Genomic DNA, 22,442 nt, shown 5'->3' with positions numbered 1-22,442 from the left:
CATGACGTGATTGGTCAGGGATGCTCCACACATGACGTGATTGGTCAGGGATGCGCCGCACATGACGTGATTGGTCAGGGATGCGCCGCACATGACGTGACTGGTCAGGGATACGCCGCACATGACGTGACTGGTCAGGGAAGCGCCGCACATGACGTGACTGGTCAGGGATGCGCCGCACATGACGTGACTGGTCAGGGATGCTCCGCACATGACGTGACTGGTCAGGGATGCGCCGCACATGACGTGACTGGTCAGGGATGCGCCGCACATGACGTGACTGGTCAGGGATGCGCCGCACATGACGTGACTGGTCAGGGATGCGCCGCACATGACGTGACTGGTCAAGGATGCGCCACACATGACGTGACTGGTCAGGGATGCTCCGCACATGACGTGACTGGTCAGGGATGTGCCGCACATGACGTGATTGGTCAGGGATGCGCCGCACATGACGTGACTGGTCAGAGATGGGCCGCACATGACGTGACTGGTCAGGGATACGCCGCACATGACGTGACTGGTCAGGGATGCGCCGCACATGACGTGACTGGTCAGGGATGCGCCACACATGACTTGACTGGTCAGGGATGCGCCGCACGTGACGTGACTGGTCAGGGAAGCATCACACGTTACGTGACTGGTCAGGGATGCGCCGCACGTGACGTGACTGGTCAGGGATGCGCCGCACGTGACATGACTGGTCAGGGATGCGCCGCACATTACGTGGCTGGTCATGGATGCGCCGCACATGACGTGACTGGTCAGGGATGTGTCGCGGGCGGAGGAGGGGACGCCGCGCTTTCCCTACTGCTCGGGTCCGGCCGCCGCCTCTGCTGCGGCCTGCTGCTGCTCGGTGGCTCGAGCGATGGGCCGGATCCCGGGGACTCGAGCGGCGCTCCTCGCCCGTGAGTGAAAAGGGGATTGGTTTTTGGGATAGTTTATTGTCCGTGACGCCACCCACGGTTGTGGTGATTGTGTGGACACCACCGCTGCTCTGTATGGGGATCCCGGGAGCGGTGACTGGGAGCAGCAAAGTTGTTAGTTCTCCCCTCCGTGGGTAGGTGGTAGTTGTCCCGGGGCCCAGTGATGAGGTGGGGGATGCTGGATGGCAGGGCCGTTGCAGGGCTTGGTGGGGTGCAGGGACGCGGGGGCAGCGCTGTGCCTCACGGCACTGTGGTACTCACTCAGCCTGAGACGGTGACACAGTTCTCGGTAAAACACACGGCTGGAAAGACGGTTCCCACGGACAGCTGCTGTTGCTTTTCCCCGGTAGTTGACGGTGACGGTCTCTGTCCCTGCACCTAATGTAATGTTGGTAGCGATGGGTTCCCACCGGTAACCCGCTCCCCGGCTTGGATATGAGCCGGAGGAGCCCCTTTTTGCCCGCAGGCGCTGGCCCTGAGAAACTGGTGCCTTGGCGGTGGCGGTGTCTCTCTCCTACGGTTGGACTGTTGCCTTCAATCGGGACTTAGTTGTTGGGAGACCCAGGAGGTCCCCTTCACTGACGGATTTGGCAAATTCACGGCGACTCCTAGCCTTGCCGGGATCCGAAAGGCCCCTGCCAATGGTGCTGGCTTCTCTTCGTATACCGGTCCGGTACCGCCGGGCCACCACCCGTCCACGGTCCTTTCGGCAACCTCCGATCAGCCTCTCCTGCAGACAGTCGCCGCCGTCTGCTGACCTTGCTGTCTCAGTCCGGGGCACACACCCGGACCGACTTCAGGCTTTCTCAACTCTCACTTTCTCTGTCACTTTTCTCACTTGCTCCTCTACCACCTCCTTTCACTTCCCTAGCTAAACTTAACTGCTGGTTTTCCCGCCTCCAGGACTGTGAACTCCTCGGTGGGTGGAGCCAACCGCCTGGCCCACCCCCTGGTGTGAACATCAGCCCCTGGAGGAAGGCAACAAGGATTTTTGGGTAGCTTCGGTGTACCTATCCGGGGTGTAGGGTGTGGTGGTGTCATGACCTGTGACCCCTGGCTTGCCCAGGGCGTCACAGATGCGCCGCACATGACGTGCCTGGTCAGGGATGCGCCGCACATGACGTGACTGGTCAGGGATGCGCCGCACATGACGTGGCTGGTCAGGGATGCTCCACACATGACGTGGCTGGTCAGGGATGCTCCACACATGACGTGGCTGGTCAGGGATCCGCCGCACATGACGTGACTGGTCAGGGATGCGCCGCACATGACGTGACTGGTCAGGGATCCGCCGCACGTGACGTGGCTGGTCAGGGATGCTCCACACATGACGTGGCTGGTCAGGGATCCGCCGCACATGACGTGACTGGTCAGGGATGCGCCGCACGTGACGTGACTGGTCAGGGATCCGCCGCACGTGACGTGGCTGGTCAGGGATGCTCCACACATGACGTGGCTGGTCAGGGATCCGCCGCACATGACGTGACTGGTCAGGGATGCGCAGCACATGACGTGACTGGTCAGGGATCCGCCGCACGTGACGTGACTGGTCAGGGATGCGCCGCACATGACGTGACTGGTCAGGGATGCTCCGCACATGACGTGACTGGTCAGGAATGTGCCGCACGTGACGTGACTGGTCAGGGATGCGCCGCACATGACGTGACTGGTCAGGGATCCGCCGCACGTGACGTGACTGGTCAGGGATGCTCCACACATGACGTGACTGGTCAGGGATGCGCCGCACATGACGTGACTGGTCAGGGATGCTCCACACATGACGTGGCTGGTCAGGGATGCTCCACACATGACGTGGCTGGTCAGGGATCCGCCGCACATGACGTGACTGGTCAGGGATGCGCCACACATGACGTGACTGGTCAGGGATCCGCCGCACGTGACGTGACTGGTCAGGGATGCGCCGCACATGACGTGACTGGTCAGGGATGCTCCGCACATGACGTGACTGGTCAGGAATGTGCCGCACGTGACGTGACTGGTCAGGGATGCGCCGCACATGACGTGACTGGTCAGGGATCCGCCGCACGTGACGTGACTGGTCAGGGATGCTCCACACATGACGTGACTGGTCAGGGATGCGCCGCACATGACGTGACTGGTCAGGGATGCGCCGCACATGACGTGACTTAATTTAGGATGTATCCTAAAATACTCTGTGCAGCAGCAGGCACCACGAGCACTCATAAAGTCACAATTAAAGCAGCACAGAGTATTTTGGAGGAGCAGTGTGCCGACATTGTGGTGGTGGTGAGACCGGCCCACTCGGACCCACTCATTAGCCTGTAAGAACCACAGAGAATTCTGAGAAATAAAGCTTTTTATTTTATTGTTTTTTTTTTTTTTTTTAATTCTTCATTTTGGGTTTAAAGCAGAAACATAAAAAAACAAACAGAAAACCGAACGTGAAGCCCCCCGAGTGTGTACAGCCATACGGCGGACGTCAGCCCCTCACCCTCTCCAGCAGCATCACCGGCTATGCTTTATACAAAAATAAATATTACCAATATATAAATATCATTTCGTCCTCACCCGTATCCTACGCAGGGGGGGATGGGGCAAGCAGCAGGGGCGGGGAGAGGACATCCGCTAAATATTAGCTTCATCAGTTCATTAAGAGTCCGCGCTCATCGGCAAGAACTTCGTCAGTGTCTGACCACAGCTAGTCATCGAAAAGCAGCTCTCAGGAAAAACCAGATGGGCGGACACCTTTTAGGACATCCTCTGCCTCTTCCGGAGGGTGAAGACTCTGTTGCAGTCAGATGTTTTTGGTTTCTTGGCGGCCTTTTTGCCCACGTCTTTGGAGTTCCCTCTTTTTTGACCCCCTGGTTTGCCAAAGCAGTCTTCCTTTCTTTCACTGGGAGAGATCACCGCCGATTGTTCCGGTTTAGCTCCTTGCGTTTCCAAACTGTCCTCCTCCACTGGCCGGGCAGCTGGAACTGGGCTGTACGATGCCAGCTGACAAAGGGCCACTGCCGCTGATTGCTTCTGTTCGTCGCAGTGCTCCATCATTGCCTTTACGTCTGCCATGTTCACGGTGTCTTGGCTCGGCGAATGCGGCCTTTGATCTGGAGATGACTCTCCCACGTTGTCTTTCCTGTCCGAGTCTTTGACCGACAGGTTCAGTGGCATGTCTTGCTCCATGAAGTCGGCTGGTGGTTGTTCTGGAGACATCTCCGTTTCTAACTCTACCTTCTTGGAAAGGTTGAGTGGTATGAATGCTTCATCATCACCGCTCGTTGATGTGTCACAGTCGGCATCTGTATCAGTGTAGGACATGACTTCTTCATTACCAGAGCTGAAATGACAAAAAAATGGGCCAGGTTAAGAATATGTTCTTTTTTTAAAAGCTTCTCAACTAGCTACATTTATTCAATATATGAGGGGGCGTCAAGACGTAATTGAGAGCCTCGGAAGGAGCAAGGTATGAATCATCATGGGATTTCGAGGACAAGGTGGAAGGTACCATGAAAAATTGGTATCAACCAACTAATGTCAAAAGTAAACATCTCCTCAAGAGTCTCCTATATGTCTACATTTGCTTATCAGGTTCCAATTTGGAAGAGAATGGTAAGAGCTGGTCATGAGACCCAGGGGAGCAAGGCATAGAAAGAAGGGTCTCCTCATGAGACATTGAGGACAAGTTGTAACCATAAAAATCTACGGGATCGACCAACTCTTTTGCAGACGAACATTGTGACAAAATCAAAGAACCTCCTCTGTCTACATTGATATGAATCATTGTTGGAAGTCAAGGGCAAAGTGGAAGGTCTCCACAGATGGATGCCATTAAAATCCACAGAAGCGGACAACTATTTTTGAATCTAACACCACACCACAGCCAATTTTTATTGCCCCAACTTACGACATAGAATCCCATCTACGTCAGGGACAAGTTGAATTTGTCAAAAATCAAGGGGATGAACCAACTACGGTAATTTCAAGGCGATTTAATACAACTTACCATGGAGACTCTCCTCGGCTCAGTGAAGGTTGGGAGTCCGTGCTCTTCCTCACAGGCTTGAAAGCTGTTGGGTTTTGCCCCACGCTGTCCCACTTTCCTAACAAAGAGGTAGATTTGCTGGACAGGTCGAAAATTCCTTCAAGGCTTTGACTATTCTGAGTGAAGTTGGTCGGGCTTGGTCTACCGGGAGAGCCAGTAGCGGCACTGGCGGCCCGCGGACTCATCTTCAATCCCTCTCCTTCATGTTTTTGCTTGTCTTGACCGAGAAGAACCTCCTTTTGACAGTCCACTTGTTTTTGAGATGGGTCTAAGGGATAGAAAAGTGGTGGGCTGGAAGTTGGGTAAAGGAAAGTTGTGTTGTCCATGCTTGGCGCTGTAGGAGCTCTGGTCAAGCCATGAGATAGCTTGAGGCCATACTGTAAATAGGGGTGTTCGGCCGGCCGGTAGAAGCCGTACTGCATGGACGAGCTCTGCTGGAACTGATGTATCAGTCTGTAGTCAATTGATGGATTAATCGGATTTGGCAAGGAGAGTCCTGAAGATTGAATGGGGTGAGGACGGAAGAGTCTGTGATCTGTTGAGCCATACATTGATATCCTTGAGCTATCGTACATGTACGGAAGGACACCAGGCATCCCAGTTTCATAATACTTATATTCCGGTATCATTGGTCGGATGTAATTTGGGATTGTTGGCTTTGGACCAAGCTCAGGTGGAACCAGTTCTGCAGTTTTCCATGGGGTTGACACTAATCTTTGGAATGCAGACCCTTCGCTATGAACTCCTTTGACTGGGCCTACCGGTGGGATGATTTCTGGTAGGTGACTTCTTTCTGTACCAACCGGCATAAAGGCTGAGGGTCTCAAAACTCCTTCAGTAGCCATCAGCTTTGACACCGGGCTATTCCTTGTTGACGAGGGTACAGTCACATCTTTGTGGTTGACCAGCTTTTCCACCTGAGCTTTGGCCTCCTTATTTGTGATGTCTGCATTGTTATTAAGATCATTTCTGGTGATGTCAAGCTGTCCATTGGCCAAAACAGGCGTGGGTTTCACCAACCCCTCTGGGGCCAACTGTTTAGGCTCCATACCATTTGACTTTGGGCTCTTGACCGCTCTGTCTTGCTCCGTCACGAGAGTGATGGAGTTTTTGCAAAGCCCGTACTTCATGTGGTTGAAGAGATGAGATTTCTCGTTGCAGGTGAACGGACACTGGAAGCACTTGTACTTGAACGGCTTTCCTGGAGGTCTTGGGATGTAATGAGGCTTCTTGGGCTTACGCTCCTTCCCCGACATCTTGAAGCCTCTTGGTTGACCCTCAAAAGCTTCCTTACAGAAGATCTTCCACTTCTTTTCACCCGTTAGTTCAGAGTTGTTTGTATCTGCAAATAAGGAAAAGTTAAGAAGTTAGGAAACTTTTTTTTTTTCACTTTTTGTGTTATAGATTGAAAGAAAACATTGTCTTTCTGTATCTGAGGAGACTTCATCTCCCAATGATTTCACTATGACTCTCCTAATCCACATACCTGACTGACTGGGCGGCCGGGCAAACTGGCTTAGCAAGGGGGTGATACTCATTATATTAGGCGGGTTATTGACAACTCTACAAGCCAAGGATCTTCCGGGGCGGACCTGCAATTAAATCATCCACCTCATTAATATCTGTCAGTAGGGGGCAGTATGAGGATTATTCTCTGGGCCTAAAATAGAGACGAATTTAAGCTACAACTCCCAATGCCTCCCAGGGTTGTACTTTTCCAACACCTCGAAAATCAGTCAACACCTCCAAAACTCAAAGCAATTTTTCAAAAATGTTCCATTACAGGAAATCTTTACGAAATGAATTAAAATTAGGAGCAGAAACAAACTTTATTTACTTTTATAATTGTTTCTCGTAGAACTTTTTTACTTTTTAGTATTTTATAATTTTATTTTATTTTTTTATTTTACTATAAATTATGTTTTTTATTTTTTTTATGGGATTATTGTTTTTTTCTTTATTTTTTTTTATCTTTACTTTTACTTTTTTCTTTTACATTTTTTCACTTATATATTTTTTATTTTTCACAATTCTTGTTTCTTTACAGTTATATTTTCATTTTTACATCTTTTTTATATATTTGTATTTTTTTCCATTGGTATATTTTTTAATAATTTTTAGAACCTTTTTTTTTTTTTACTTTTATATTGTTTTCACTTTTACATCTTTCTTTAATATTTTTTCATTGATTATATTTTATTATAATAATTTTAAGAATTCTTTTTACTTTTTTCTTATGTTTTTTCATTTATATACTTTTATTTTATTAAAAGTATATCAATCAATTATTTTTTTACTTTTACATTGTTTATATTTTTATATCTTTTTTTCTTATATTTTTTGATATATTTTATTTTTAGAATTCTTTTTTTTTTACTTTTATATTTACATTTTTACATCTTTTTTTATATATTATAATTTTCCAATTTTTTTTTTATTTCAGATTGTTTTCATTTGTACATCTTTTATATTGTTGGGTGTTATATATATATATATATATATATATATAATTTTTTAGCATTTCTCATATTTTGTTTTACTTTTATATTGCTTTTATATCCTTTTTTGTTTTTAAATTTTTTATTTTCATATGTACATCTTTTATATTTTTGGGTTTTTTATATATATTTTTTAGCATTTCTCACATTTTATGTTTTACTTCTATATTGCTTTTATCTTTTTTTTTTAATTTTATATTGTTTTCATTTGTACATCTTTTATATTTTTGGGGTTATACATATATATATATATATATATATATATATATATATATATATATATATATATATATTTACATTGTTTATTTTTACATCTTTTTTTCTTATATTTTTTGATATATTTTATTTTTAGAATTCTTTTTTGTTTTTACTTTTAAATTTACATTTTTACATCTTTTTTTATATATTATAATTTTCCAATTTTTTTTTTATTTTAGATTGTTTTCATTTGTACATCTTTTATATTGTTGGGTGTTATATATATATATATATATATATATAATTTTTTAGCATTTCTCATATTTTGTTTTACTTTTATATTGCTTTTATATCCTTTTTTGTTTTTAAATTTTATATTTTCATATGTACATCTTTTATATTTTTGGGTTTTTTATATATATATTTTTTAGCATTTCTCACATTTTATGTTTTACTTCTATATTGCTTTTATCTTTTTTTTTAATTTTATATTATTTTCATTTGTACATCTTTTATATTTTTGGGGTTTTATATATACATATATATATATATATATATATATATATATATATATATATATATATATATATATATATATATATATATATATATATATATATTTCACATTTTATGTTTTACTTTTATATTGCATTTATATCTTTTTTTTTTTTGTTTTCATTTGTACATCTTTTATGTTTTTGGTTTCTTTTAATATATATATATATATATATATATATATATATATATATATATATATATATATACACACATATAACCCCAAAAATATAAAAGATGTACAAATGAAAACAATATAAAATTAAAAAAAAAAGATAAAAGCAATATAAAAGTAAAACATAAAATATGAGAAATGCTAAAAATTATATATATATATATATATATATATATATATATATATATATATATATATATATATATATATATAATATATATATATATATAATTTTTAGCATTTCTCATATTTTATGTTTTACTTTTATATTGCTTTTATCTTTTTTTTTTAATTTTATATTGTTTTCATTTGTACATCTTTTATATTTTTGGGGTTATATGTGTGTATATATATATATATATATATATATATATATATATATATATATATATATATATATTTTCTCACATGTTATGTTTTACTTTTATGTTGCATTTATATCTTTTTTTTTTTTTTTTTTTTTTTTTTAATTGGAATTGTTTCAATTTTTTTTTATCTTTTGTATGAGTAGTTTTGTAGCTTTTCCAGGTAGTGAGAGCAGTGGGAGCTTTCCTTCCCTCCTCGTTTTCCCTGTGCAGCGTACGTGTGGCTTGTACTGGCACGTCTCTATTTTCAGCGATACTGAAGGCGGCGTGAGAAAGGGCTGCAGTGCCGTTCTCATGTCTGTGGACTTAAGATGTGTTACGGCATGGATTAAAAAAAAAAAAAAATGAAAAAAAAAGTTGATTTCACCATTCGCTCCAAGCATCATGATTTTAATGATGATTATTACAAAACCCCTGACAGATAACCCTTGGAAACATGGAAACTAATTGCTCGCACGCCCCGGGGCACCAGTTTCTGAAGAAATGTCTTTATTCTCTTTAAGTGGTTAGATCATATTAGTACGACGTGGAGACTGATATATAAAAAAGAGCTGACGACGGGAAACCGAGGGCTCCAGAGAAAAGCCAAAACATGTTCCTTTATAATCTGGCAACGCGTTTCGGGAAACAAAAAAAAATTGGTGGATATAATTTCTACCCACACACTTTGTGTTTGCCATTTACAACTGTCCAAAAAAACCTTTATTTTTTATTTTATTTTTTTAATCATCCAACGCGTTTTGAGCATCAAAGTATTAAACAAAATTAAGCATTTAGTTATGTGTTTTATATATAATTATATATATATATAAACACACAATGAAATTTATACAATGCTTTATATTTTATTTAATATTCTGAAGCTCAAAACGCGTTTAAAAAAGATTAAAAATTTAGTTTTTTTATTTTATTTTTTATTTTATATATATAACACACAAATCTATACAATTCTTTATATTTTTGTTAATAGTCTGATGCTCAAAACATGTTGACAGCTTAAGAAATATATTAAAATATACATAATTTTTATATATTTCTTAAACTGTCAACGCGTTTTGAGCATCAGAATATTAAACCAAAATATAAATAAATTGTATAGATTTGTGTGTATGTATATAATATATACACACATCTGTTAAATTTTTTTATTTACACTATTTTATTTTAATGTTTAAAAAAGTAAAAATAATTCTTTTTAATTTTATATATTTGTTAAACTGTCAACGGCTTTTGAACATCAGAATATTAATCAAAAATATAAAGAATTGTATAGATTTGTGTATATGTATATAATATATATATTTTTTTTATTTTAATCTATTTTTAAACGCATTTTGAGCATCAGAATATTACACCAAGATATAAATAAATTGTATAGATTTGTGTGTATGCATATAATATATACACACAGCTGTACAATTTTTTTTATTCACACTATTGTTTTAATAATTTAATGCTCAAAACGCGGTGACAGTTTTAAAAAAATATTTAATTTTTATATATTTCTTAAACTGTCAACGCGTTTTGAGCATCAGAATACTAAAAATATAAAGAATTGTATAGATTTGTGTGTTTTTATATATAATATATATTTTTAATTCTATTTTTAAACGCGTTTTGAGTACTAGAATATTAAAACAATATAAATAAAAAATGTATAGATTTGTGTGTGTATATAATATATACAAACAAATCTGTACCTTTTTTTTTTATTTACACTTTTGTTTTAATATTTGCTCATAATGCTCAAAACGCGTTGACAGATTAAAAAATATTTTAAAAAAATGTTTAATATTCTGATGCTCAAAACACGTTAGCAGATTAAAAAAAAATATATGTATTAAAGTAAGATTAAAAAATATAAATATATTATTTTTTGGAAGTCTGTGAGCATCTAAAATAGAACTGCGTTTGTAGAAATTTTTTTTTTTGTTACCCCGAAACGCGTTGCCAGATTAAAATAATGAACAGATCAATATTTGGGGCGGCACGGTGGCTCAGTGGCTAGCACTGCAGTCTTGCAGCGCTGGGGTCCTGGGTTCAAATCCCACCAAGGACACCATCTGCAAGGAGTTTGTATGTTCTCCCCGTGTTTGCGTGGGTTTCCTCCGGGTACTCCGGTTTCCTCCCACATTCCAAAGACATACAGATAGGGACTCTAGATTGTGAGCCCCAATGGGGACAGTGTTGCCAATGTATGTAAAGCGCTGCGGAATTAATAGCGCTATATAAATGAATAAAATTATTATTATTATTATTAAGAAAAAAATATATATCTCACACTAACAAAACATTAGCTACTACAAAAATATACAAAAAAACTCTAAATAGAGGAAAAATCAAAAATTGTATTAATTTTCATATTTTAATATATTGTTTTCAATCTGGCAACGTGTTTCGTGAAAAAAAAAAAAAAATATATATATATATATATATATATATATATATATATATATATAAAACTATATATATGTGTATAAAAATTATTTATATATATATAATTATATATAAAATGATATGTATATATATTTTTATATATATTTATATATATATATGTATATATAATAAAATTTTAATATATATATATATATATATATATATATATATATATATATATATATATATATATAAATAAAATATATATATAAAATATATATATATATGTAAAATTTTATATGTATGTGTAGATCCTTTTTTTTTACTCATTAGGGTTTTATTTTGTATATTTTCATTTTTATTTTTTTGTATTTATTTTTTTAGTGCTTTCTTTTGATTGTTTATTTTTTTTCCTAGTTTTATCTTTTATTTCTGTTTTATATCTTTGGGGGTGGGGTTTTATCTTTTTTAATTTAGTACTTTTATTTTTTGTATATTTGTGGCTTTAATATTTTGTTTTTTAGTTTTGTTTTTTTTTTAGTTTTATTTTAATTCTTAGATATTTTTTTGTATTTTGTTTTACTTTTTATGATTTTTTTTTTTTATGATTTTTTAGTTTTGTTTCATATGTTTGTATGATATGTTTTGGTGCTTTGTAGCTTACAGTGCCCCCTCATTTGCAGGGCATGCCAGGGCTTGCAGTTTGGATGGTAGACCCCCTATCGGAGCCCATCATACAGGGTATAATGGGAATACGCTCCACATTAGACTGACAATACGGAGCTGCACAATGGGGCAGGACACGTCTGGTATCAGGCAGGACAGCAGGCGGCAGCCCGGACATGCCTGGCTCAGTATCTGCCTGTTATACCTTGCAGTGCCCGGGCTAATTACCCCCCTCTGAAGGTGACCGTTGTCACAACAAACAGCAGCGCGGCCATCTGAGGCCGGGGCTGCTGTCCCTTTTTGCATATCCATGGGCGCAGATCATTTGCAATTGCATCCCATTGTCTCCAGTTTCTGTCTAAATCCTCTGAGTTTCTGGCAACTTCATCACTTCATTTTAAAGAAGAAAAAAATGTGTTTGCATAAATATTAGCACCCTCCTCTTTTTAAAATCGCATTTAAAAGTTTGCCTAAATATTAGTGCCCTCCTTTTTAAATTGAAATAAAAAGTTTGCATAAATATTAGCACCCTTTTTTTTTAAATAGAAAGATAGTTTGCATAAATATTAGCGCCCACCTCCTTTTTTAAATCAAAGCAAGAAGGCCTGCGGAGACACCATCACATGTTTCTCAACGCTGGCAGGTTACTAGCCAGGTCTTTCACCGGGAAGGAACAACCACGGGAAGGGCAGTCTCCAGTCAAGGAGACCACCTATGCCAAACATGGTATCCATCCACAGACAGCCGTTTCGGGGTATTTGCCCCTCATCAGTGTGGAGTAGGAATCTGGCTAGTGGGAGCAATGCCTAGTAAAAGACTATGTGAGCAAGGATGGTTGACCTTAGGGAGATCAACATCCACCACTGCGGAGACACCATCACGTGTTTCTCAACGCAGTGCAACGCATGTGATGGTGTCTCCGCAGGCCTTCTTGCTTTGAATATTTCCCAGGGGGCATTGCTCTAGAATCACTGCGTTGAGAAACACGTGATGGTGTCTCCGCAGTGGTGGATGTTGATCTCCCTAAGGTCAACCATCCTTGCTCACATAGTCTTTTACTAGGCAATGCTCCCACTAGCCAGATTCCTACTCCACACTGATGAGGGGCAAATACCCCGAAACAGCTGTCTGTGGATGGATACCATGTTTGGCATAGGTGGTCTCCTTGACTGGAGACTGCCCTTCCCGTGGTTGTTCCTTCCCGGTGAAAGACCTGGCTAGTAACCTGCCAGCGTTGAGAAACATGTGATGGTGTCTCCGCAGGCCTTCTTGCTTTGAATATTTCCCAGGGGGCATTGCTCTAGAATCACTGCGTTGAGAAACACGTGATGGTGTCTCCGCAGTGGTGGATGTTGATCTCCCTAAGGTCAACCATCCTTGCTCACATACTTTTTTAAATCAAAATATAAAAGTTGCATAAGTATTAGTATAAGTATTCTTTTTAAATCTCACCGTGAATTGAGTGGGTTTCTCGGCTGCGGAGGCTGGCGGCGTGAGTGGCGCCTCTCAGGGGAGGTGGCGGTGGTTTATGTGCGAGGGCATCGTCCCAGCCAAAACCTATGATGTGGCATGGATTGCATAAGTGCGGGACCTGCCACTGTCACCCGGCCCGAGAGTGTCGCAAGCGCCAGCGTCTGTGAGCCGTCCAACTAGTCTGACTGGTAGAAAGAGATTTCCAGTGTGTGTGTAATGGGAGGGTGTGAGAGATACATATGTGTCCGTGTGTGTGTATATATATATTATATATGATATTATATATATGTGTGTGTATGTATATATTAATGTGTGTATGTGTCTCTAGGTTTCTGTATATATGACACCGGTGCCCCTGTCTTCTCTTCTGCCCTGTGCCCCCCGTCCTGTCTTCTCTTCTGCCCTGTGCCCCCGTCCTGTCTTCTCTTCTGCCCTGTGCCTCCCGTCCTGTCATCTCTTCTGCCCTGTGCCCCCCCGTCCTGTCATCTCTTCTGCCCTGTGCCCCCCGTCCTGTCATCTCTTCTGCCCTGTGCCCCCCGTCCTGTCATCTCTTCTGCCCTGTGCCCCCGTCCTGTCATCTCTTCTGCCCTGTGCCCCCGTCCTGTCATCTCTTCTGCCCTGTGCCCCCGTCCTGTCTTCTCTTCTGCCCTGTGCCCCCCGTCCTGTCTTTTCTCTTCTGCCCTGTGCCCCCCGTCCTGTCTTCTCTTCTGCCTTGGCTCCCCCCTTTTCTGCTCCCCCCCGTCCTGTCTTCTCATCTGCCCTGTACCCCCCGTCCTGCCCCCCCCCTTTCTGCACCCCCCCCGTCCTGTCTTCTCCTCTGCCCTGTGCCCCCGTTCTGTCTTGGCTCCCCCCTTTTCTTTGCCCCCCCCGTCCTGTCTTCTCTTCTGCCCTTTACCCCCCGTCCTGTCTTCTCTTCTGCCCTGTGCCCCCCGTTCTGTCTTGGCTCCCCCCTTTTCTTTGCCCCCCCCCCCGTCCTGTCTTCTCTTCTGCCCCGTGCCCCCCCGTCCATCGATCCCGTCTTTCAGCCTTATTTCTATTTCTACAAAACTTCTAAAACTCTACAAGTCCGGGTGAAGTTCAGATCCTCCGTAATTTAGGGAAATAAGTCCGGGCAAGACACCTGCTGCTGCCGTCTTAAAGGATCCGCCAAGAAAGTGTCGGCTCCCAGCACAGCGAGCGCTGAGAAAAGATGAGAAGTAGCAAAATAGAGTGTGGGGTCGTACTTACCAGACGGAGTCCTCCGGGGAGAGAGTGGCTGCAGGAGAAGGAGGAGGAGGTGGAGGAGAAGGACCTGTTCTCTGCTCCTCACAAGGACAACTGATCACTGCTGTCTCAGAGGGAGGGATTTAAAGTGCAGGAGTCGCACCCTGAGGCGGTGGAGATGCACCTGATATTCCAGCGCCCCGAGCAGCCCAGCACTGTGTGCTCAGCCCTACACCTGCAGCAGACCTCAGCTCCTGACACTGCCGGTGTGCTCAGCCCTACACCTGCAGCAGACCTCAGCTCCTGACACTGCAGGTGTGCTCAGCCCCGTACCTGCAGCAGACCTCAGCTCCTGACATTGCCGGTGTGCTCAGCCTGTATCTGCAGCAGACCTCAGCTCCTGACACTGCCGGTGTGCTCAGCTCTGTACCTGCTGCCTGTACCCATAGCTGCAACTCAAAACTGAAAACAATTTTGTAGAACTGAGAAGTGTCAGGTCCACGGGCGCCACACCCTAAAACCACAGGGAGGAAACGGCTCTAGAGTGATGTAGGTAATGAGATGGGGACTGAGCCCAGTGAGTGTCGGCGTCGTTGTCCCGCTCCCCGAGTGTCGGCGTCGTTGTCCCGCTCCCCGAGTGTCGGCGTCGTTGTCCCGCTCCCCGAGTGTCGGCGTCGTTGTCCCGCTCCCCGAGTGTCGGCGTCGTTGTCCCGCTCCCCGAGTGTCGGCGTCGTTGTCCCGCTCCCCGAGTGTCGGCGTCGTTGTCCCGCTCCCCGAGTGTCGGCGTCGTTGTCCCGCTCCCCGAGTGTCGGCGTCGTTGTCCCGCTCCCCGAGTGTCGGCGTCGTTGTCCCGCTCCCCGAGTGTCGGCGTCGTTGTCCCGCTCCCCGAGTGTCGGCGTCGTTGTCCCGCTCCCCGAGTGTCGGCGTCGTTGTCCCGCTCCCCGAGTGTCGGCGTCGTTGTCCCGCTCCCCGAGTGTCGGCGTCGTTGTCCCGCTCCCCGAGTGTCGGCGTCGTTGTCCCGCTCCCCGAGTGTCGGCGTCGTTGTCCCGCACCCCGAGTGTCGGCGTCGTTGTCCCGCTCCCCGAGTGTCGGCGTCGTTGTCCCGCTCCCCGAGTGTCGGCGTCGTTGTCCCGCTCCCCGAGTGTCGGCGTCGTTGTCCCGCGCCCCGAGTGTCGGCGTCGTTGTCCCGCGCCCCCAGTGTCGGCGTCGTTGTCCCGCGCCCCGAGTGTCGGCGTCGTTGTCCCGCGCCCCTAGTGTCGGCGTCGTTGTCCCGCGCCCCGAGTGTCGGCGTCGTTGTCCCGCGCCCCGAGTGTCGGCGTCGTTGTCCCGCGCCCCGAGTGTCGGCGTCGTTGTCCCGCGCCCCGAGTGTCGGCGTCGTTGTCCCGCGCCCCGAGTGTCGGCGTCGTTGTCCCGCGCCCCGAGTGTCGGCGTCGTTGTCCCGCGCCCCGAGTGTCGGCGTCGTTGTCCCGCGCCCCGAGTGTCGGCGTCGTTGTCCCGCGCCCCGAGTGTCGGCGTCGTGGTCCCGCGCCCCGAGTGTCGGCGTCGTGGTCCCGCGCCCCGAGTGTCGGCGTCGTCGTCCCGCTCCCCGAGTGTCGGCGGCGTCGTCCCGCTCCCAGAGTGTGGCGTCACCCCTTCCTCCACCATCGATGTCAGCGACTGTTGTATATTATCGCTGTCAGTCCTGCTATTATCTGTAACACCTCAGACAGCAGTGTCTGGGGACAATCACCGGTCGCCCCTCGTGTCCTCTACCCACATTTCCTGCTTTTCTGAGCTGTGTGAACACACCCATTGCCTAATGGATCACCCAACAGTGGGGCCGTACTGGTACTTAGCGCTCTGGACACGTCCTCTTCACTTGTCTTACCGACCTCTTTCTCACATTTTTCGTACGGCCTCTCTTTTTCCATCACCCATCACATAACGATCTGACAGTGGCCATTTTGTGGTCCTCCTCACTCAGCACCTAGCTGTCCTTTGTGGTTTATATTGTTGCTTCTAAAGGCAAAATTTGGCCTCCAAACCCTTCTTGAGTCTTCACCCAATAGCCACGTCCCATCACCAGCTCCTCAGCTCCATTATGGGGGTCACGCATATCTTGCTAAAGGTGGCTGTACCCACAAGGCAGAAGTAGGTTAACGGTTGATTGACCCATCGTCTGCTGAGCGATCATTTTGCTGGCCATACAGTTTTCTTGACAACCGGGTGAAGGACAGAAGATCTTTTCGAGAAGATGTTTTCGGGGAAACATCTGGTGTAAAAAGCTCCATACAAGTAAGAGCCAGACCATCTCATTGATCATCCTCCGAGAAGGAGTGGGCATGCTGCATTTCATCACTGGATTACGTACTCCCCACACCCTATGGATTATTGCCTTTTTCATGGACTTTAGTCCACGATTTTTTACCTTTTCTTGTTGATAAATATAAAGGCTTTCAGCCAAAAATGTGGGAAATCTAACATGGATTGTTCCAGCCAACCGATGACTCACCACCATCATCTGGAAAGAAATCGGCCATGATGATCAAAGGTCGGATGGAAGATCTTTCTGTCCTTGAACATTCCCGGAAAGATTGGTCATCCGTAGTCATTGAACATGAAAGGTTTATAAGGATAACAAACCAATATGGACTAAATTGGGAGCAGTTGTGTCTACAAATCGATCATTTGATCAACTGTTCTTCAACCATGGACCTACTTCTATCTAATTTGGTCACTCTTGCCCCCAAATTCTTTTTTCGTCACCACACAGTAGACACTTTCCATCACCAGGTCCTTCATGTCATTTTTAGGGAGAAGTTTGGCTTCTCGGCCAAGTTATGGTGGTTGTACCCATAACACAAAAGTAGGTTGACAGTTGACCAACCACTCATCGAAAGATCATCTAGTCCATATGCATTTTAGGTCACATTGGCCATTACAGTAGTACAACCCGGCTTTAAATTTTAGGCGATTCCAGAGCAAAGGACAGAAGTTCTTTTTGTGAACCTTCTTTAAAAGAAAGATAGGTTGAAAGATCTTCCTTAAAGGAAGCGTTTTCCCATTCCATTGACCTTCCTCCCTCCCATGAAGGTTCGATCATGTTGAGTTTTATCATTCAATCGCTTTTTCCTCTCTCCACATGGAAAATCATCCATCCTCATGATGTTTGGGCACCACTACTGTCTGGAAAAAAGTCGGCCATGTAAGGAACGTTGTTTGGCAGGTGGAGGAAAGATCTCTTGTCCTTGAACATTCCCAGAAAGATTGGTCATCCATAGTCATTGAACATGAAAGGCTACAAGAGTAACGAACCTGTATGGACTAAGTTGGGAGCAGTTGCGTCTACGAATTGATCATGTGATCGCCGGTTCTTCATCCATTAACCTGCTTCTATCTAATTTGGTCACTTTTGCCCCAAACTTCTTCTTTGGTCACCACAACATAGTAGACACTTTCCATCACCAGGTGCTTTGTATCAATAGGGAGAAGGCTGGATCCTCAGCTACGTCATGGTGGCTGTACCCATAAGACAGAAGTAGGTTGACAGTTGACCAATCACTTATCGAAAGATCCTCTAGTCCATATGCATTTTAGGTCACATTGGCCATTGCGGAAGTCCAAAGTGGCCTTAAATATTAGATGAGTGAAGGACGGAACATCTTTTTGAGAAGCTTCTTTCAAAGACAGATCTTGGATGATTCCATTGACCATCCTCCCCATGAAGGGTCAATCATGTTGTTTCGATCACTTTTTCCCCTCTCCATCTGGAAGGGTATCCATCTTAATGATGTTGGGGCCCGTTATTTGGGATAAAAATGGTTGACTTCAACCAAGTGTTTGTGAAATCTGGTAACAATCACACCGCCATCGTCTGACAAGAAGTCGGCCACGTTAGGAACAAAATAGAGATTCCTCGTCCTTTGAGCAATCTGAATATTCCTTGAAAGACCAGTCGTCTGTAGTCATTGAACATCTAAAGCAACTGGTGTAACGTCCAATGTGGGCGAAACGTTGGATGCGAAACGATTGATCATCAGGTGATTGCTCAATCAACTGTTCTTCAAACGTCAACCTAAAGCGTTAGATGCCCACCATGACTCTTTTTGGGACCTTGTAGATTTCTTCTACATCACTAGTGGTCTAGTCCCATGTGTTATTTACAACTTTTTCTAACAGTCTCTTAGCCCTGACGATGAGTGGCCAGCACCAGTCTGCAGGTCGGACCTCCAGCCTTATGGGGGTTTACCGGGGGCCATGTTCTCCTGATGTCATCCCCGGCGAAAGTGAGGGATTTGGATAAATCTCATCTGATCAATGGCGACTGGATCAGCCACCTTTCTTATTTATTTTTTTATATTTTGTATTCGCTTTGACTCCAATATCTCGTGTATCTTCACTATCGCGATGGGAACATTTTACATTTTCTGTATCTCGAAGACAAATATTTATTTCTACAAGAGACAGGTGTTTTGTGTCTTACACCTCCTGGACCCCTGCCAGAAGATCAGGACGCATGGGAACAAGGTGTCTCCTCGTATGACCTTTTTTTTCTGTTTATTCTACCTTTTTGTTTTTCTTTTTTTTTTTTTTTTTTTTTCCCTCTTTATTTTTCCAAAATTTTTTTACTTCAGTTTTTCTTTTCTTACCTTTTTTTTTGTATTGTTTATATTTGTTTTTCATTTTACTATTTTCTTTTCTATTTATTTTTTTACTATTTTTTTTTGTTTTTCTATATTTTCTATTTTGCTTAACTGTTATTATGTTATGCATTATTTTTCTATCAATACATTTTTTTACTGTTTTCTAATCTTTTTTTTTTTTTTACAATTTTTCTTTTCATTTTTCTGTTTTAAATTATATATTTATATTTTATTTACTTTTTCTGTTTATTTTAATTCTTGTTTTTCTCATTTTTTTTCTTACCCATTTTCTATAGTTTTATTTTTCTATTTCTACATTTATTTTTTCTTACCGTTTTCTATTTTTTTTTCTATTTTTTTCTAATTTTTATTACATTTTTTTTCATTTTTGTGTTAAATGTTATCTTTTTTTAAGTTTTCCATTATTCAATTTTAATTCTTGTTGTTTTTTTCTCATTTATTTTTCTTCTGTTTTTGTTTTTTCTTACCCGTATTCTATGGTTTTATTTTCTATTTCTACATTTATTTCTTTTTTTTCTTATTATTTTCTAATTTATTTTGTTAGAAATCTTTTGGTTTTTTTTTTTATTTTTATCTATTCAATTTTCTTTCTTTTAAGTTTTCTATTTTTTATTTCAATTTTTTTTCTTCTGTTTTTGATCTTTTCTTACCCGTTTTCTATGGTTTTATTTTCTATTTCTACATTTATTTCTTTTTTTATTTTCTAATTTATTTTTTTAGAAATGTTTTTTTTTCATTTTTATCTATTCAATTTTTCTTTATTTTTTTTTATTTCAATTTTTTTCTTGTTTTTGTTTTTTTCTTACCAATTTTATTTTTCTATTTCTACATTTTTTTTTTCTTTTTCCCGTTCTCTAATATTTTCAATTTTTTTTTTTTTATTTTAATGTATTTTCTCTTTTAATTGTACTTTTTCCAATTATTTTGTTATTTCCTTTTTCTTTCTTATGTTTTAGTATGTATCGATTTTATCTATTTCTACATTTATTTATTTTTTTCCTTGTTGCAGTTTCCAATTTATTTCTCTACATTCTTACCTTTTTTTTAATGTAATTATGGTTTTTTCTAATTTTTTATTTCAATTCTTTATTTTTACTTTTTTATTGTTTTTCCTATTCTACATTTTATTTTTTTTACTTTTTTTAATCTAATTTTTTGTACTATTTAAATTTTTATTTTGTTTACTTTTTTAATCTAAATTTTTTACTATTTAAATTTTTATTGTTTACTTTTTTAATCTAATTTTTTTACTATTTAAATTTTTATTTTGTTTACTTTTTTAATCTAATTTTTTTCCTATTTAAATTTTTATTTTGTATCACTTTTGCTCGCTACAGAGCAAAAGTGACAAAAATAAAAAAAATTGAAATTGTAAAAAAAAGTGTAAAAAATAAAATGTAGAATAGGAAAAACCATAAAAAATTAAGAAATTAAATAAAAAATTAGAAAAAAAACCATAAAAAAGGTAAAGATTGTTATTTGTTTTGTTGCTGGTACCAGGGACTGGATAGGGGAAAGGAGCAGAGATGAAGCTGCGGCCCCCCTATAATTTTGAAGTTTCCCCATAGTGCGGCTTCCTGGGTTCTGGATAGGGAAACAAAAATTCGAATGAACTTTATTGATAAGGATTGGGATGACGCTGGACGCTCCGGTCCCGGGCGGTGGCGTAACATCTATTTATAAAGGATCCGTCTGTATAAATCACGTCCAGTCACTAATTCCATTCTATATATATCAGCGAAACTCCTAAACCCAGCCGCGGTAATGAGCCCGGGCGGGGTGCAGAAGCCATGAATGAGGCCACAGCAGCACAGAGGATTTCAGGAGAGGAGAGCACTGATCTTATAGGAGGACTCAGAGATACATAGAGGAAGGAGCAGGACCCAGCAGCACAGAGTATTTCAGGAGAGGAGAGCGCTGATCTTATAGGAGGTCACAGAGATACATAGAGGAAGGAGCAGGACCCAGCAGCACAGAGTATTTCAGGAGAGGAGAGCACTGATCTTATAGGAGGGGACAGAGATACATAGAGGAAGGAGCAGGTCCCAGCAGCACAGAGTATTTCAGGAGAGGAGAGCACTGATCTTATAGGAGGACACAGAGATACATAGAGGAAGGAGCAGGTCCCAGCAGCACAGAGTATTTCAGGAGAGGAGAGCACTGATCTTATAGGAGGACACAGAGATACATAGAGGAAGGAGCAGGTCCCAGCAGCACAGAGTATTTCAGGAGAGGAGAGCACTGATCTTATAGGAGGACACAGAGATACATAGAGGAAGGAGCAGGACCAAGCAGCACAGAGTATTTCAGGAGAGGGAAGCGCTGATCTTATAGGAGGTCACAGAGATACAGAGGATGGAGCAGGACCCAGCAGCACAGAGTATTTCAGGAGAGGAGAGCACTGATCTTATAGGAGGTCACAGAGATACATAGCGGAAGGAGCAGGTCCCAGCAGCACAGAGTATTTCAGGGAGGTGTTTTCTTGTTGCAGGCAGTGACCGGCCCTTCTGTCCTCAGCACTCGGGGGGCTGGACACTCGGGTGGGTGACAGTTGAGGTCGGGGCTGTGTTAAACCAACAAGAACCATCCAGTCTTGTATTTCTGGTTTGTCATATGCACAATGCAGGAAACGTCATCATCAGAGCCACAAATCTCTGTCCCTTCCCATCTCCCTCCTTATAGATGAGATTGGCCTCTCTAACAACCGTTACGGCAGCCGTCTTATGTCTGATAATCCAGAAAATCTTATAATCCGCCACTGATCAGATTGGCAGGTGATGAGATTCCTGCACGCCGCAGCTTTAAGAGCGGCCATGGTGGGGATGCGGAGCTGAGCCTGCCCTGTAATGGGAAGCTGCGGCTGGCTCGGCGAGGTCTCCATGTCACAACCTGCCGGCTGCGCACGGTGTGGGCGGGAGGCAGCAGGTGCGTTTTAATACCTGTAGGCTACAGCTATAATACTCGAGGATCAGATCCTGCACCGAAGCATCTCAGCAGGTGCAAGGCACTGACATGGAAAAATACCTTCACACTAACGCATTTCAGCCATTTTGCCCTTATACATGAACTGCACGACCAAAACGCGTCGGTGAACTCCTTTCTGGGGCTTGATCCACTCCTCAAACATTGGGTCTGCCTACGACATGGCTCCTGGACCACCTTTATAATCTGTATATATAATTTTTAATGGCAGGGGGAAGGGGGGGACGCATTTTGGGGTCCCCTAAAATGCCAGGGGTCCGACAGTGACCGCTGTCCCTACAGCCCTTGTAGCTGAAGCTTCTGAATCTTAGCTAGTTTTAGAGATGTTCCCCTATGTATTTTTGGCATGTACTGTTTATTC

General features: G+C 42.6%; 2 protein-coding genes across 6 annotated transcripts in view; one reads left to right on the top strand and one right to left on the bottom strand.

Moving 5' to 3' along the window:
* The window catches only part of TBCD (tubulin folding cofactor D), a 162,110-nt gene that overhangs the window by 41,842 nt on the left and 97,826 nt on the right, over positions 1–22,442 (top strand). The gene's annotated exons all lie outside the window — the stretch shown is intronic.
* Positions 3,247–14,839, bottom strand: ZNF750 (zinc finger protein 750). Of its 4 annotated transcripts, none has more exons than XM_075351435.1 (4): positions 14,481–14,839; positions 6,434–6,539; positions 4,909–6,289; positions 3,247–4,242 (listed from the first exon to the last, which is right to left on the bottom strand). In XM_075351435.1, the coding sequence occupies exons 2-4, from the start codon at positions 6,483–6,485 to the stop codon at positions 3,657–3,659; spliced, it is 2,019 nt and encodes a 672-aa protein (XP_075207550.1). In that variant the 5' UTR covers positions 6,486–6,539; positions 14,481–14,839; the 3' UTR covers positions 3,247–3,656. The 4 variants fall into 4 exon arrangements, with proteins under 4 accessions (XP_075207550.1, XP_075207551.1, XP_075207552.1 ...); XM_075351436.1 differs by lacking the exon at positions 14,481–14,839 and adding an exon at positions 13,233–13,337; XM_075351437.1 differs by lacking the exon at positions 6,434–6,539.

Source organism: Anomaloglossus baeobatrachus, chromosome 5, assembly GCF_048569485.1.
Source record: "Anomaloglossus baeobatrachus isolate aAnoBae1 chromosome 5, aAnoBae1.hap1, whole genome shotgun sequence".
Taxonomy (NCBI): domain Eukaryota; kingdom Metazoa; phylum Chordata; class Amphibia; order Anura; family Aromobatidae; genus Anomaloglossus; species Anomaloglossus baeobatrachus.
This window is presented reverse-complemented; position numbering and strand designations above follow the sequence as displayed.

Coding starts and splice junctions, on each gene's coding strand:
- ZNF750 (XM_075351435.1), bottom strand. CDS start 6,485: ATGAGTATCACCCCCTTGCTAAGCCAGTTTGCCCGGCCGCCCAGTCAG. Junction 6,290..6,433: donor CCGGCCGCCCAGTCAGTCAG/GTATGTGGATTA, acceptor CCTTATTTGCAG/ATACAAACAACTCTGAACTA. Junction 4,243..4,908: donor AGCCGAGGAGAGTCTCCATG/GTAAGTTGTATT, acceptor TTGTCATTTCAG/CTCTGGTAATGAAGAAGTCA.